The sequence below is a fragment of the Saimiri boliviensis genome, chromosome 11, assembly GCF_048565385.1.
Source record: "Saimiri boliviensis isolate mSaiBol1 chromosome 11, mSaiBol1.pri, whole genome shotgun sequence".
Lineage (NCBI taxonomy): Eukaryota > Metazoa > Chordata > Mammalia > Primates > Cebidae > Saimiri > Saimiri boliviensis.
The window spans coordinates 99231877-99249927 of record NC_133459.1 but is presented as its reverse complement, the minus strand read 5'-3'; the positions used below and the strand labels follow the sequence as shown (position 1 = coordinate 99249927).

Below are 18051 nucleotides of genomic sequence, written 5' to 3'. Positions count from 1 at the left end.
GGGTGAGGATAAAGATTAAGAGCTGCTTATTATCACTAGAAGCCTCTCCTGAATGCTGAATGTTTTTGAGTTATGTTTTTTCAATGAATGGCCCAATTCTCACATGAAATAAATTACTGTTAAGTCTCAGAGCAGCACATCTTCTCTCAATAACCTGAGCAGACCTATGCCCTTCCGTAAGCTTTCTCTGGCTAATACGCATTTCTGTCTTGCTGGCTTGTAGGTATCACGAATAGATTAGTTATTTCCAGTGAAAATTAACTAACCTGTAAGTATTACGTTTTTTTATTACTGTTGTTTTGTGTTAAGACACAAGCAAATCTGAGGAGCTAAAAGACAGCAATAAGCAGTTCAAACTTGCTTACTCAGTTGAGCTTCATGCTGAGGACTTTGGTGCTGGCATTGCTGTGGCCGCCTATAAATTGTTTCTCCTGCCTCGAGTGCCTGTTTAAATAACCTTTCAGCATCTACAATAGTTGTTGCTTCTGCCTCAGCCAGTAGAATGTATGCAGTGGCACAGCTATGAAGAAAGCAGGAAGGCAATTTTAAATAAAATAATATAGCAAATATTTTATCTTGGTTATGTCCCTTTGCTCTATGTCATATTTCCTTTCCTATACTTTTCCCACCTTTTGAAGAAAAAAAAAAAAACTTCATTCAATATTTTACTTTAATAGGGACATATTGGTATATTCTTTGTCTGATTCCACAATTTTTCTGCTCTCTTATCTTTCCCTTCTGCTCTTTATCTTGTCCTTTTAAAAAAAAAATTCTGTTTCATTCTCTAACCCATTGTCCTGCATTTTCTTTTTGTGAAAGGGGGGAGAAAAAAAGATATATAAAGAATTATCTGAATTGTCACTCAGAAGACTATACCCTCTAGTGGTCATATCTGCCTTTTTTTTGGACTGGGTTTCACTCTTGTCGCCTAGGCTGGAGTGCAATGGCCCGATCTTGGCTCACTGCAACCTCTGTCTCCCAGGGTTCAAGCAATTCTCCTGCCTCAGTTCCTGAGTAGCTGGGATTACAGCCATGTGCCACCATGACCAGCTACTTTTCGTATTTTTAGTAGAGATGGGGTTTCACCATGCCGGCCAGGCTGGTCTGAAACTTCTGACCTCACTTGATCCACCTGCCTCAATCTTCCAAAGTGCTGGAATTACAGGAGTGAGCCACTGTGCCCGGCTGGTCACACCTGATTTAGTCATTATATACTTTATGATATCCATTTCACGGGGCAGGTATAGGGAGGGTGAAGGTTGGGAAGACAGTCCTTTGGCCAACTAGGCACGTTTAACATCTAACTCAGAAACATATTCCAGGACTAGACATTTTCCCCAAATCTGAGCACGCCTCTCTGCATTCTGTCCCATCCTCCCATGGACTTACCCACAATATTATGCAGTATAATTTCCCTTGTTCTAAATTCAAGTCCTTCCTCCCATACTCCTACTCTCATTCATTCCTCACAACAATGCTTATGCTAAGTTTTCTTTTCTTCACCCCACTAAAACACAGAGGCTATTCTTTGTATCTTTTTTTTTTCTTTTTCTTTTTTTTTGAGATGGAGTCTCACTCTGTTGCCGAGACTAGAGTGCAATGTCACAATCTCAGCTCAATGCAAGCTTCACCTCTTGGATTCAAGTGATTCTCCTGCCTCAGCCTCCTGAGTAGGTAGGCTTACAGGCACACGTCACCACGCCCAGCTAATTTTTGTATTTCTTTAGTAGAGATAGGGTTTCACCATGTTGGTCAGGCTGGTCTCGAACTTCTGACCACATGATCTGCCCACCCTGGCCTCCCAAAGTCCTGAGATTACAGGCATGAGCTACCATGCTCAGCCCTTTGTATCTTTTAAGTTAACAGCTGGCTAAAAAACAAATTCTTGTTTTGGGGCCACAAAGAGAAACAAAATCTTATTCCACTCCCAGAAATAACAAACCCATCTCTTCTAGAGACAATGTCCTAGTTGTAATTATCTAAGCCTGCACTGTCCAGTATTCTAGGCATTAGCCACATATAGTTATTGAGAACTTGAAATATGACAAGTTGGAATTGAGATGTGATGCAAGTATAAAAACACACAATGAATTTTGAAGACTTAGAAGAATGTAAAGTTTCTCGTTAATAGATTTTAGAAAAGTATTGACTTATATGTTAAAATATTTTAGGCCGGGCGCGATGGTTCACGCCTGTAATCCCAGCACTTTGGGAGGCCCAGGTGGGTGGACCACGAGATCAGGAGATCAAGACCATCCTGGCCAACACGCTGAAACCCCATCTCTACTAAAAATACAAAAATTAGCTGGGTGTGGCAGCACGCCTGTAGTCCCAGCTACTCAGGAGGCTGAGGCAGGAGAATCCCTTGAACCCAAAAGGTGGAGACTGCAGTGACTCGAAATCGCACAACTGCACTCCAGCCTGGTGACAGAGTGAGACTCCATCTCAAAAAATAAAAATAAAAAATAAAAAAATCAAGTATTTCAATATTTTGAATACAGCTAAATAAAACATACAGATTAATTTCACCTATTTCTTTTTACTTTTTAAATGTGGACACTAGAAAATGTAAAGTTACATATGTGGCTTGCAATGTTATTTCTAATAATTAATGCTTATCTAATGATTAAAGCAAGAGGAGAGAAATTATTGATAAACATAGAAAACTAAGCATTAAACAAAAGTGATAGCAGGTAGAAATCATTGAGTGGAGACAAAAAATGTTCTTCAGATATGGAAAATGCAAATCATACCATTTCATCATCCTTCAAATAGGAAGACCCTATAGTACATAATGATTTCACTAATCAACAAAGATTTCTCCATTTCATTACACTAGATCCTTGTGAAGCATTAGATATACTACTGCTTTAAACACTGGCCTTCCTGCCTAGGCGCAGTGGTTCATGCCTATAATCTTAGCACTTTGGGAGGCCAAGGCAGGACAATCACTTGAGGCCAGTAGTTTGAGACTAGCCTGGGCAACAAAATGAGACCCTGCCTCTACAAAAAGAAAAATAAAGATTTAAAAATTAACTGGGTGTAGTGGTGTGCACCTGTAGTCCTAGCTACTTCAGAGGCTAAAGCAAGAGGACTGCTTAAGCCTAGGAGTTTGAGGTTACAATGAAGCTATCATTTTACCACTGCACTCCAGCCTGGGCAACAGAGCAAGACCCTGTCCCTAAACAAAAACAAAAACAAAAACAAAAACAAAAACACTAGGGTTCCTGACTGCCATTCCAAAAACCAAATGAAATGGAATAAAAAACACTTTTTTTGATGCCCCTAGAGGCATTGCAGATGTGGCTGCTGTGTCACATATGTGTCATTAGGTGGCAGAGATTAGAGAGATTACGTCTACGTGTTCTGCCCTGTGAACGTTTGAATGTTTTGTAGTCTAACACTCCTGATTTGTGGACTGGGCATCTGTTTTCCCTCACTGGCATCTGGGAGAGAGAGGCCTGGCTTTGAAGGAGGTGACTTAGCCTGTGACGGATTTCCAGCATGAGCAATGGCCAGAGTGTCCAGGCCAACCGGCCCCAGCCCAGATCAAGATGCAGAGGCCAGGATGTGGGCCCAGCCCTGTGCCAGGAGGCTAGCTGGAATAGAGCGATAGGCAGGCTGGCATGAGGATGCCCACTGACTCTGCCTGGGTAGTGCTGTGTGTTCCAGCCGGCCAGGGGCAGCTGCTGGGACTATCCCTCCATTTTAGTATCGTAATTCTTAAGTTCTGCCATTGTGTATTCTGGTGGAAAAAAAGAACCATTTCACTGTTTTTGAACTGCCTGGAACCTAATATCCTGAATTATTGTTCATTGTTTTTACTGTATTTGAATTATCTTGTTTTTGTTTTTTTTCCCCCAAGGGAGAAAAAAATCTATATGAAGAAAACATTTATTTTAAAATACAGGATGAAATGAGGGGAAAAAAACATACTTTTAAAAAATGATTGTATGGCTGTATGGTAAAAAGATTTTTTCCCCCTTAAAGTTTTCTTGCATTTGTTCAAAAGTATTTTATATGGATATTAATTCAGGAGATTAATTATGTGAATACCTAATTAATCTTACTTTGAAGAATGTTGGTTTTGTAAATTGAGGTAAAATTCACATAAGGGTTACAGTTTAAAGCATTTTAAAGTATACAATTCAATAATTTTTAATATATTCACAAAGTTATGTATCACCACAATGTAATTCCAGAACATTTTCATCCTCCCCACAAGAAACCCCATACCTATAAAGTAGTCACTCCCTATCTCCCTTGCCTCTTCAAACTCTGGCAATCTCAAATCTACTTCTACCTCTTAACAGTGTCCTTTGATGCACAAAATATTTTAATTTTGATAAAGTCCATTTATCTAATTTTTCTTTTGCTGCTTGTACTTTTGGTGTTATAATCTATGAGACCACTTTGTAATTCAAGGTGATGATTTGTCCCTATGCTTTCTTCTACGAGTTCTGTAGTTTGAACCCTTCCGTTTAGTCCTTGATTGATTTTTAAATTAATTGGGACATATGGTATGAGGTAAGAGACTACCTTTATGCTTTTATATATGTGGCTATCCAGTTGTTCCACCGTCATTGTTAAACAGACTATTCTTTCCTCCACTGAATGGTTTTGACACCCTTGTCAAAGATCATGGCCAGGCATGGTGGCATATGCCTGTAATCCCAGCACTTTGGGAGGGCAAGGTGGGTGATCACCTGAGGTCAGGAGTTCAAGATCAGCCTGACCAACATAGAGAAACCCTGTCTCAACTAAAAATACAAAATAGCCGAGCATGGTGGCACATGCCTGTAATCCCAGCTACTCAGGAGGCTGAGGCAGGAGAATCACCTAAACCAAGAAAGTGGAGGTTGCAGTGAGCCAAGATTGTGCCATTGCACTTCAGCCTGGGCAAAAAGAGCACAACTCCATCTCAAAAAAAAAAAAAAAAAAAAAAAAAAAAAAAAAAAAAAAATCAACTGACCATAGATATATGGGTTTATTTCTGGAATCTCAATTTAAATCCATTGATCTAGGTGTCTATCCTTATGATTTAACTACTGTAGCTTAGCAGTAAGTTTTAAAATCAGGTAGTGTAAGTCTTCCAATGCTGTGCTTCTATTTCAAGATTGTTTTGGTACTAAGGGCCTCTTGCAGTTCTATATGAATTATAGGGTCACCTTGGCCATTTCTGCAGAAATAGTAATTAGAATTTTTATAGGAATTGCACTGAATCTGTAGATCAATTTAGGGAGTACTGCTATTCTAACAATGTCTTCCAATCCATGAACATAAGGTGTCTTTTCATTTATTTAACTTATGCTTTATAGTTTTTAGCATCCAAATCTTAGACCTCCTTGATTAAATGTATTCCTAAGTATTTAAATCTTTCTGGTGCCTTTGTAAATGGAATTTTTTTCTTAATTTCCTTTTCATTGTTCACAGCTAGGATATAGATATCCAACTGATTTTCACATGTTGATTTTGTTTCTTACAATTTTGTCAACTCTTTCATTAGCTCTAGATTTTTTTCTTTTTTTGTGGATTAAGGTTTTCTACAAATAAAATCATGCCATTTGTGTTTGAAGATAATTTTACTTTTTCCTTTCCAATTTAAATGCCATGTAAAAATTTGTCTTGCCTAACTGCACTGACTAGAACCTCCAGTACACCATGTAACACAGAAGTGCAACTACAGATGTCCTGCCTTCTTCCTGACTGTGGAGGGAAACCTTTCAGTCTTTCATCAGTAAGTATGTATTTAGAATGCATTTTTCAGATGTTCTTGTGAAATTTCCTTCCATTCCTAGTTTTTAAATATTTTCATCATAAAATGGTGTTGGAATTTATCAGATCTTTTTTTCATCAATTGAGATGATCATGTAGCTCTTGTCCTTTGGTCTATTAATGTGGAGTATTACATTAATTGATTTCCATTTATTTATCAAGATTGGGAATTTTGTCAAATGCTTTTTCTACATCAGTTGAGATAATCATGTGGTTTCTTGCTTCATTCTGTTCATATAGTGTGCTACATTGACTGATTTTCAAATGTTTAACCATTCTTGCATCCAGGAATAAATGCTACTTGTTCAAGGTGTATAACGTTTTTTAATACGGTGCTGTAACTGGTGCGCTATTATTTTGTTTTCAGCTATTATTTCTTCAAATATTCTTTCTGCCCTTTTCTTTCTTTTTTGGAACTCCTATAATGCATAGATTGGTATGCTTGATAGCATCCTACAGTTCTCTTAGGTCATATTTCTTTATTCCTTAATTTTTTCCTGCTCCTTGAATTGGGTAATCTCAATTGACTTAAATGAAATTCACTGGTTCTTGCTTCTGTCTGCTCAAACCTGCTTGCTGCTGAACACCTATGGTATATTTTTCATTTTAGTTAACTTTTTTAATTCTGAAATTTCTATTTGGGTCCTTTTTATTATTTCTTCCTCTTTACTGATATTCTCTAATGGTGAGATATCATTATCATGGTTTCCTTTACCTCCTTGAGCACATTTAACATAAGTTGATTTAAACTTTTTGTTTATTAAGTCCAAAGTCTAGGCTTCACAGGGGTACTCTTTTCTATTAATTTCTTGTCTTTTTATTTACTTTTTTGAGACATGGTCTCTTTATGTTTCCCAGGCTGGTCTCAAACTCCTGAGCTCAAGCAATCCTTCTGCCCTGGCCTCCCAAAGTGTTGGGACTACAGGTATAAGCCACCAGACTCAGCCTAATTTCTTTTCTTTCCTATGTATGGGGCATGTTTTCTTGTTTCTTTGCATGCCTTGTAATTTTTTGTTGAAAATGGGAAATTCTAAATATTTTATTTTAGCAACTCTAGAAATATAATATTCTCTACTCCCTAGAGTTTGTTGTTGCTACTTCTGCAGTTGTTTAGTGACTTTTCTGAACCAGTTTTATAAAATCTGTATTATTTGTCATGTGTGACCAGTGACATCTGTGCTATTGTAGCCTCGTGGTCATTTGATGATTAGATAGAGATTTCCTTAAATGCCTGAGATCAAAACCAAACAAAACACAAACAGTAAAAGTATTTGCAAATGGGCTCTGTGTGGGTGCTAGGGCATAGCTTCAATATTCAGCCTAACAGTTTACAACTCTGCCTTAGCCTTCACCTCCTACTTGTGCAGAACATGAAGGTTAGCCAGACTTGAGAGTTTAGGACTTTCTCAAGTCTCTTCTGAACATGTGCCCAGCTTTGGCTGTGTGTAGGGTCTTTAGATTCCCAGAAATATGTGGGAGTTTTTCAAAGCCTTTATTTCTAAAAGTGTCTAATTCCCCAGCCTTTGCTCACAAGTTTTCTGGTTTGTCCGTTGCTTGTCCTTCCTGTTATCCCTCGCCCCAGGCAGTAACAGCTGATGTATTTGCCTTTCAATGTTTTCAGCAAATGACCCAAGTGTAGTTATGTCAGTTTTGCAAGAGTTTTGAAATTGAAAACTCTCTTCTTTCAGTAAGTTGAAATAAAGCAAGCCCTTTGAGCTAGTCCTTCAGGGAGCCACCAGACAGGGCAAAACAAACAACCACAGTTCTTTGAAAATAAGGTCCATTCCAGGTCCTCTGGTACTAGAAACCTATACCTGGCATGTACACTGTTGTCTTCAAGACTGTCACTGAGCTAAGGAGTGAGGAATGGGGCAAGGGTAAATAAAATACTACAAAGCTTTCTTAGAGAGATTTCAGGTGTTTTCCCCCTTGATTAAGCATTTACTAGGTTACTGAAAACTTTTGATTAGTTTCCAGAGTTTTAACAAAGTTGATGCTGACAGTTTCTGCCAGTTTACTATTTCGGAGTTCTTTACTCTGACATTTTTGCTCCACCTTGGGAAAGTATTCGTAGTAAGAATAACATATATACTAGGCCAAGGTATGGTGGCTCATACATGTAATCCCTGCACTTTGGGAGGCCAAGGTGGGTGGATCACTTGAGGTCAGAAGTTCAAGACCAGCCTGGCCAACATGATAAAAACCTGTCTCTACTAAAAATACAAAAAATTAGCCAGGTGTGGTGGCAGACGCCAGTAATCCCAGCTATCTGGGAGGCTGAGGCAAGAGAATCGCTTGAACCTGGGAGGCGGAGGCTACAGTGAGCCAAGATTGCGCCACTGCACTCCAGCCTGGGCAACAAGAGCAAAACTTCATCTTGAAACAAAATAAAACAAACAAACAAACAAAAAATGAGGTTAATATATATACTAGGGAGAGAAGGTTCAGGGAACAACTCTAAATTTACATTATTCAGGAAGCATTCCTTGATAAATCCCAACTGGAACCATATTTTCACTCTTGGCATTTATTCAGTCTGCATTAGATTAGTGTTTATTGATCTGTTCCTTGTAAATATTAACTTGCCTTATGATTTCACATTCTGCCTTTTCAAAATATAAAGTTCATACAAAGAACTATAAAAAATGCTGCTAATGTGGAAAAAAATAAACTTGACAGAGCTTTGTTTTACTTATTTTTAATCCCCTTCTCATGCCTTCAAGTCCACTAACAACTAAAATACTCAAGATTGAATGAATGCTTTAATGACTTAAATGAAAAAATTACAACAGGTGGCATAAGTACATTAGTATTTTAGTACCCTTTTAACTATAAAGTATTATCACCGGGAGGCTGAGGTGGGCGGATCACAAGGTCAAGAGATCGAGACCATTCTGGTCAACATGGTGAAACCCCGTCTCTACTAAAAATACAAAAAATTAGCTGGGCATGGTGGCGCGTGCCTGTAATCCCAGCTACTCAGGAGGCTGAGGCAGGAGAATGGCCTGAACCCAGGTGGAGGAGGTTGCGGTGAGCCGAGATCGTGCCATTGCACTCCAGCCTGGGTAACAAGAGCGAAACTCCATCTCACACAAAAAAAAAAAAAAAAAAAAAAAAAAAGTATTATCACCATTCTCCATGAGCATTCCCCACTTTGAAAAGTATTTCTAGCATAATTTCTATTCAAAAGCATATATAGGTTTACAATTTCAGAAGCAAAATACAGATGTTGGCAAATGTTGAAAATTTTATTAAATATAAACAATTTTATTAAATATAACATGCAAAAGGGAAATGGGACCACTAATGACTCCAAGTGTTGTAGGAACAGACAAAAGGAGACATAAAAATCATTTGCTTGGCCAGGTGCAGTGGCTCACGCCTGTAATCCCAGCACTTTGGGAGGCTGAGATCAGGCCAATCTCCTGATCTCGTGAGGTCAGGAGATCAAGACCATTCTGGCCAACATGGTGAAATCCTGTCTCTACTAAAAAGACAAACATTAGCTGGGTGTGGTGGCACGTGTGCCTGTAGTCCCAGCTACTCAAGAGGTTGACGCAAGAGAATCACTTGAACCCAGGAGGCGGAGGTTGCAGTTAGCCAAGATAACACCACTGTACTCCAGCCTGGCGACAGAGCAACACTGTGTCTCAAAAAAATCATTTGTCTTGGTTTCCTTCAAAATAAATTTATTTTTCATGTATTTCAAACTTACTCATTGTTTAATTCTAAAGCTTGATAGGCTGCTTTGATTCAAGCTGGAGGATTTCTTTCCCTCCATGCCTTCTGCATAACTGTAGAAAAAATGTTTCAAAAAGTAGATGAGATGGTAAACAAATAATCTGCAAAATGTTTGAAGAATAAGCTAATGGAGTAAACAGAGCTTTAAATAATATATTCTTAAACATACGAAACAAGAAACTGGGTTATTAGCTCACATTAGCCATATGAGAAATTTACATTAAATTTGGAAGCTTCACATAAAATATAAACAAATATATTCTTTCTCAGATTTCTTTCAACAACATATAGGGTACTTAAACAAGTTAATTATATCACTATTATACATGAACATTTATATATCTAAATGTTCATGTATAAGTGAACATCACATTATAGTCAATATAAAATATTACAGTTGTACTTTTTTTTTTTTTTTTTTTTGAGACGGAGTTTCACTCTTGTTACCCAGGCTGGAGTGCAATGGCGCGATCTCGGCTCACCGCAACCTCCGCCTCCTGGGTTCACGCAATTCTCCTGCCTCAGCCTCCTGAGTAGCTGGGATTACGGCACGCACCACCATGCCCAGCTAATTTTTTGTATTTTTAGTAGAGACGGGGTTTCACCATGTTGACCAGGATGGTCTCGATGTCTTGACCTCGTGATCCACCCGCCTCAGCCTCCCAAAGTGCTGGGATTACAGGCATAAGCCACCGCGCCCGGCTCTACAGTTGTACTTTTTTTTTTTTTTTTTTTTTTTTTTTTTTTTTGAGACAGAGTTTCGCTCTTGTTACCCAGGCTGGAGTGCAATGGCGCGATCTCGGCTCACCGCAACCTCCGCCTCCTGGGTTCAGGCAATTCTCTTGCCTCAGCCTCCTGAGCAGCTGGGATTACAGGCACGAGCCACCATGCCCAGCTAATTTTTTGTGTTTTTAGTAGAGACGGGGTTTCACCATGTTGACCAGGATGGTCTCGATCTCTCGACCTCGTGATCCACCTGCCTCGGCCTCCCAAAGTGCTGGGATTACAGGCTTGAGCCACCGCGCCCGGCTTACAGTTGTACTTTTATCACTCTGAAAAGGTTCTATGGAGCTGCTAAAAACAAAAATACACAAAAATTTAAAAACGAAGTCTTTGCCTAATGATTGATTTACTCTAGGAAGACTTTATGGACTTGCATTTTGTGCAAAAACGGCAAAAAAGGCCAGGCACAGTGGCTCATGCCTGTAATCCTTGCCCTTTGGGAAGCTGAGGTGGGCGGATCACCTGAGGTTGAGAGTTCGAGACCAGCCTGACCAACATAAAAGCCTTGTCTCTACTAAAAATACAAAAATTAGCCAGGCATGCTGGCAGGCGCCTGTAATCCAGCTACTCAGTAGGCTGAGGCAGGAGAATTGCTTCAACCCGGGAGGGGGAAGTTGGATGAGCCAAGATCACACCATCGCACTCCAGCCTGGGTGACAAGAATAAGACTTTGACTCAAAAAAAAAAAAAGGGAAATTAATTTAGAATATAGTACGTCTTGAAAACGTCAGCCTCTATCAGGATTCAACAAAGGCCTAAGTTAGGAGTTCTTTGGAATATTAATTTTGCTATGATTTACTGTGCCAAAATGAAGACTTCACAGTAAGTAAAGTTTTCTTTAATTAATAATCAACAAACAAATAAAGTAGACTCAGACTCAGAAGATTACCTGGCCCATTTCAAGTTTGATAAGAAAAATAGAGAACATGTAAGTGTTGCTTTTGGAATAAAACCTACAACTGTCCAGGAAGAATAATGTGAAAAATGTTTGAATTTTCCTTTGGAAACAAAACATTAGTCTTGGCTTAGAAAAGGAGACAATGTATTCCACTTGTGTAACAAAAATACATTTCTCATATGAAACATGTCACCAGCTAGCTGACACCTAATGCTTCCTGAACTTGACAAATAGATGCAAGTCAGCACCCATCTGATCCTGGCCAGGTAAAGAACATCATTCTGCTGCAACACTAAATATTACATTAAAATAATGCATAATATTAGACTTGTAATTTTTGATTACAGGCTATCTTCTATGAGTTATATGATATTTACAACTCAAATTTTGACACTGAATTTTTAATAACATTTTAAACTGTTATTTGGTACTCTAGTATATTAAATACATGCCATAATTTATTTAACCAATTTCCTTTTGATGCTCAATTAAGTTATACTAAATTTTTTGCTAATATAAAAACATTGTAATAACAATCTTTCTCTAGGTATCTTTTCATATCTAATCAAATATTTCCCTTCTAAAAGTAGAACAGCTGGCTAAAAAAAATGTATCTTTTAAAAGATTCTGGATATGTAACAAGTTTGGGGAAACAGGAGAAAAAAAAAAGATTATGGATACATATTACCCAAACTCCTTGCAGTAAGGCTGTATTAACTTACACCTTTTCAGCCAGGGTAACACAGTATGATCATTCTTTGCTAATTTAACACTTTAACACAATATAATCAATCTTTGCTAATTTAACATCTGAAACTTATCTCATTTTCATTTGTGATTTTTAAAATTTCTAGTGCGGTCATCTAATTCACCTTTAAATATATTATCTTATTCTTTTGTTTTCAAATACTCTATGGGCTTTTCAAGAATACTCTTCACAACCAAAGCAGTGCTAAGCCTAAGGGAAAAGAAGAAATAAAGTTGACAGGAAAAAATATGTATTTTTTCCTAAAATAAGGCTTAGGAGTAATTTAAAACAAAATGCTGATTTGGTATTCAACTGTTCTAAGAACTCTTGATATGCTGAATACATAATTAACAGAAGCAATGAGCAATTCACTCAAATTTATGTATTTTTGTGTGTTTTTGTTTTTGTTTTTTTGAGACTGAGTTCCACTCTGTCATCCAGGCTAGAGTGCAGTGGTGCCATCTCGGTTCACTGCAACCTCTGCCTCCCGGGTTCAAGCAATTCTCCTATCTCAGCCTCCCAAGTAGCTGAGATTACAGGCAGCCGCCACCACACCCAGCTAATTTTTTGTATTTTTAGTAGAGACGAGGTTTCTCCATGTTGGTCAGGCTGGTCTCAAACCCCCAACCTCAGGTGATCTGCCTGCTTCGGCCTTACAAAGTGCTGGGATTACAGGCATGAGCCACCCAGACAAAACTTATGTATTTTTAAAGTTAAATAATATTGTAATACGCTAACAAGCACAAAACAGATCAGCAGTTATCATAAGGCCAGGGGTCATAAATGTAAATGCTACAAATTCCAGGCATTAAACATAAATGAGTAAAGTGAAAGCACATTCCCTGTCTAAAGGGGAGAGCCACAACTCAGTTCCAAGTGTAAACGCAGGTTCAATTTTGCCCTATTTTTCAACCTTCAAAAGGTGTAACTTTAGATTTTAATGTAAATTCTCCTGATTTTTAAATGTTGAAGAAAAAAATCCAAAAAAAAAACCATTGCTGGGCCCTTGTGGAGATGTTTGTTCTCTGTCCTAGATAATTAATAGAATAAGAACAAAATCTACTAATTAGTTTTGATGACAATAAGTCAAGAGAAATTTGCCACATCACAAATACACACATTTGTATTTCTGAACATAAAACTACTGATATAAATCATGTCTCAGTATGTTGCCCAGGCTGATCTTGAACTCCTGGACTCACAGGATGCTCCCACCTTGGCCTCCCAAAGTGCTTGGATTACAGGCATGAGGCACTGCCCTTGGCCTATTCATGTCTTTTTCAATGGATGTGGTGGGCATTAAATCATTTCATTTCATAACACACATTGAAATATAGGGTATACTATTATTTTTAAATGTATTTTGCAGTTTGTCAAAAATTACATTATCTATGATTATTTAACCTTATAATGGTGAACTTAAAATGTGTGAAGGGACATACTCTTTTCCAAAATTCTTTTAGGAGTTATTCAAATAAAAATATGGTATTTTAATACCACACCTTTAGTAGACAGTCATGATTGCTATTTTAAACACCTGCTGATGTTTTCAATTCAGTGTTACTCTGTGAGAGGGGCTGTGAGAGAAAGGGTGGTGAGGCCTAACTTCCAGAGTCACTCAACCCTTAAAGTTACCATACAATACTGATATTGTACTGCTGTTATTTCCCCAGCACCTATCATTTTGCCATAAATATAAAGTATATAAACATAAGTCTATTCTTTTTACTCCTTTATTTGCAATTAAACCATTTTATGTAACCATATCAAAGATCCTTGGTTTTCCTCCTGTCAACCACTCTTAACACATTTAATCTAGCAAAGATAAATCACTATGAACTCTTTTTAATGCAGGAAACTGGCTATTTTTCAGACCCTTCAGTGAGTTTACGGTGGGTAGCAGCAGTAATAGTGTAGTGATTAACAGCCAATCTTGAGTTTAAAACACAGTTTTATCATTATTAGCTGTGCGACTCAAGGCATATTACTTGATCCCCCTTTGCTTTGGTTTCATTACTGTTAAAACAGGGCTGATAGTGGTACCTATCTCATAAAGTGACTGGGAAGATTAAAAACAATGCCTGGCACATAGTAAGCCTAGACAAGCCTTAGCTATTATTAGTGAAACTGCTTAAGACATCTGTGACACCTAGGCCATTCATTCATTTATACTTTCATCAAAGAATAAATATCAATATCTACATTATGCCAGGCTAATGTGCTGGATAATAGGAATTCAAAGATGAAGAGAATGTAGTCCCTGCTCTCCAAAAGTTCATACCCTAGTAATAAAGACAAACATTAAAGCAATGTGATAACACTAACATGTAAATGTTTGTGGTTGAATAGCTGAAGTTACTTCATAGAGGTTTAGACTAAGTAGTATAGAATTGCAGAAAACAAAGTATTGAACTCTGTGGCAAGGAATCCCAGAGAAGGCTTTCTAGAAAATGTGGCTTTTAATTTGGATAATGAAGGATAAAAGCAACTCATCAGGGTTGGGCGCGGTGGCTCACGCTTGTAATCCCAGCACTTTGGGAAGCCAAGGTGGGTGGATCACCTGAGGTCAGGAGTTCAAGACCAGCCTAGCCATCGTGGTGAAACCCCTTCATTAATACTCATCAGATAAATAAAGAGGGTGAGTGCATTCAAAGTAGAAGAAAAACTGTGGCTCATGGATATAATTCTAATGTTTTGTAATGAGTTTGAGGGAGCTATGATTGCACCACTACACTCCAGCCTGGAAACTGAGTGAAACCATCACTCAATCAATCAATCAATCAATGAGCCCTGTCATTAAGCCAGACAATTAAGAGTCTCAATACTCTCTTCTATAGATAAGCACTTAGAGAAAACTAAACACAGAAACGTCTATGATCTTCTACCACTTTATATGCATCTCTAACTCACAACTAAAACAAAATATACTCCAGTTTTCTTCACATGCCATTCTCCAATGTTTATACATTGTCCTAGTCTTTTATTTGATGTATAATTGCAGGTGTTAAATTTCCCAGACTGAAACAGGGTACACTGTTTTCTGGAAAAGTAGTTGCCATATTAGATCTGAAAGGTTTTTTAAGTAATAAAAGAAGTATGAAATATTTTAAATTCTTTAATAAGGAAAAGCAGTGTATCAGCCTAGCTTACAATTATAATTTAATTTAATCTGAGTTTTATCAATAATATAAACAACTCCAAGCCAAATACTGCTGTATAATAAGTAACTTTAAAATTTTTTTAAAATTTCATGATCAGTTTATACTATGAGCAGATATGACACATACCTGTATCTGAAGGACGTAAAAAATCTGTGTCACAGGTGAAAAAGGTCTGAAGGTCCTGAGCTGACAAGTTCATGTCATAGTATGTAAGTGGCTCTTTACCAGTCACCCAAGTGTATCTTTACCAAAACACAACAAAATATTTAAATTGGACATGAGAAAGCATCTATCTGCTATAACAGACACTACTTAAATTCAAAAATATACTGCTACACATTTGGATGTTTTAAAATCTTATAATCAGTAAAACAAAACATAACCTCACAATCTACTTAGAGTATGGTAACAAAACATCAAATACCAAATAGAAAAATAATATTCAATAAACAATTGATTTTGAAAATTGAATTGGGCTGGGTGCAGTAGCTTGCACCTATAATCCCAGCTACTAGGGAGGCTGAAACTGAAGGATCACTTGAGGCAAAGAGCTCAAGACCAGTCTGAGCAATATAGTGAGATCTTGTCTCTATTTTTTAACTTTAAAAAAAAAAAAGGCTTAGTTAAAAAAAACTTAAGGATTGGGAACTGGTACACAAAATGGAGCCTAGAATGGAGCTAACATATGAAATATACACCAAAAAGTAATACTTTTATATTAAGAGAAAATAATCATTCAAAAGCAGCATAAGAATTTCTGATACTAAGAAATTTCTCTTAGGCTGGGCATGGTGGCTCACCACCTGTAATCCCTGACACTTTGGGAAGCCGAGGCAAGAGGATCACTTGAGGTCAAGAGTTTAAGACCAGCCTGGCCAATATAATGAAACCCTGTCTCTCCTGAAAGTACAAAAATTAGCCAGGTGCAGTAGGGGCCACCAGTAAGCTATATTCTGCTCCTCCGAAAAGATTTAGAGGGTTTCTCCACACCTTACATTCTGAAAAACAAGGGGGAAAAAGAGACACTTTAAAATCTTCATTTAACCAATATCTGTTGTCTATCCACTGTAGGCTAAGCACAGTGCTAGCCACAGACAGTACAAAGATGAATAAAATATGCTCTCAAGAAACAGAATTAAATCATAAATCTAGTCGTTTCCTTCTGTCTCCACAGCATTTGGTTCATAATCCAATTATAGCACTTGCCATATTACAATGTGATTATCTGCTTGGTTTTGTTTCCCCTTTAAAATATGAAGTCTTAAAACTTTGCTCATTTATATATTCCTGGAACCAAGCACAGCATCTGGAACTGACTTGCTTAACTGAATTAAATATAGTATGAGAGTAGTCACGTAAATAGACTGAACTGTGTGATAAGTGCCATAGTACAGATACGTTTTGTTCTAAGAGAAAAAAAAGAAGTGATTAAATTTGTTCTGGGGAAATCAGGGAAGGCTTTAGAAAGGAGGTGACATTTTAACTGACATTGAATCACTATAAAAAATGAGAATAAGGTTGCAAAATGAAGAACATCCAAAGCAGAGCAAGTATCATAAAACCATACAGCATGGTTAGGCTGGAGTACAGGGTAAGGAGTGGGAGGGAGAACTGTAAATGGGGTTGGAAAATAGACTGGAAGAGTCTGGGCACAGTGGCTCACGCCTGTAACCCCAGCACTTTGGGAGGTCGAGGTGAAAATCTATTGGTATATCTTACTTTTTTATTTTTATTTTTATTTTTTGAGACGGTGTTTCGCTCTTGTTACCCAGGCTGGAGTGCAATGGCGCAATCTCGGCTCACCGCAACCTCCGCCCCCTGGGTTCAGGCAATTCTCCTGCCTCAGCCTCCCGAGTAGCTGGGATTACAGGCATGTGCCACCATGCCCAGCTAATTTTTTGTATTTTTAGTAGAGACGGGGTTTCACCATGTTGACCAGGATGGTCTCGATCTCTTGACCTTGTGATCCGCCCGCCTCGGCCTCCCAAAGTGCTGGGATTACAGGCTTGAGCCACCGCGCCCGGCCGGTATATCTTACATTTTGAATGGATAATCTCAGATAACCTGAGGTTAGTTCAAGACCAGCCTGGCCAATACGGTGAAACTCCATCTCTACTAAAAATACAAAATCAGCTGGGCATGGTGTGCCTGTAATCTCAGCTAATCAGGAGGCTGAGATGGGAGAATCATTTAAACCTGGGAGGCAGAGGTTGCAGTGAGCTGAGATGGCATCATTGCACGAGCAAAACTGGGCGACGAGAGAAACTCCGTCTCAAAAAAAAGAAAACAAACAAAAAAATAGACTGGAAGAAATTGATGAAGGAGCGTATGTACTACAGTAAAGAGTTTAGGTATTACCCTTGGTCATCAAAGGTTTATAAGCAGAAAAATAATAAATATTAGACCTTTGTTTACATCAGCGTTTTCAAAGTATGATTCATGGAATGCAAAGTAACAACTCTTCAAAATAAATTCTAAGACATTATTTGCCTTTTAAAATGTGCTCACTTGAAGTCGGTTGCATGACCCTGAGCGTAAGGGTGTCCTTAAATTTGGTACCCTAGGCACCTACCTCACTTGCCTTACTTGTTCTGCAAAATTGAACTAGTGATGAAAAGTCAATGATGGGTAAAACTGCTGGCACATTAGCATGAGTCAAGACAATGACACCAAACTGTACTAGCAGTCATTGTATTCTTCACTTCCACATCCTTGCAGTAAAAATAAGACAAATTTCTTCCTTTTTTTTTTTTTTGAGATGGAGTCTCACCTTGTTGCCCAGGCTGGATTGCAGTGGCACAATCTTGGCTCACTGCAACCTCCACCTCCTAGGTTCAAGCAATTCTCCTGCCTCAGCCTCCCAAGTAGCTGGGACTATAGGTACAGGCCGCTATGACCAGCTAATTTTTTGTATTTCAGTAGAGATGGGGTTTCACTGTGTTGCC

At 38.1% G+C, this 18051-nt stretch overlaps 1 protein-coding gene and 1 non-coding gene across 2 annotated transcripts in view; one reads left to right on the top strand and one right to left on the bottom strand.

Moving 5' to 3' along the window:
* Nucleotides 1-18051, bottom strand: part of ST7L (suppression of tumorigenicity 7 like) — a 103511-nt gene that overhangs the window by 64895 nt on the left and 20565 nt on the right. The window contains 4 exon segments of the mRNA XM_074381248.1: nucleotides 366-520; nucleotides 9491-9569; nucleotides 15233-15351; nucleotides 16053-16104. Of these exon segments, the coding sequence (XP_074237349.1) occupies nucleotides 366-520; nucleotides 9491-9569; nucleotides 15233-15351; nucleotides 16053-16104 (405 nt within the window).
* LOC120360576 (small nucleolar RNA SNORA17) lies at nucleotides 3279-3405 on the top strand. The gene has a single exon (XR_005577039.1). It is a non-coding gene; the product is annotated as a small nucleolar RNA SNORA17 (small nucleolar RNA).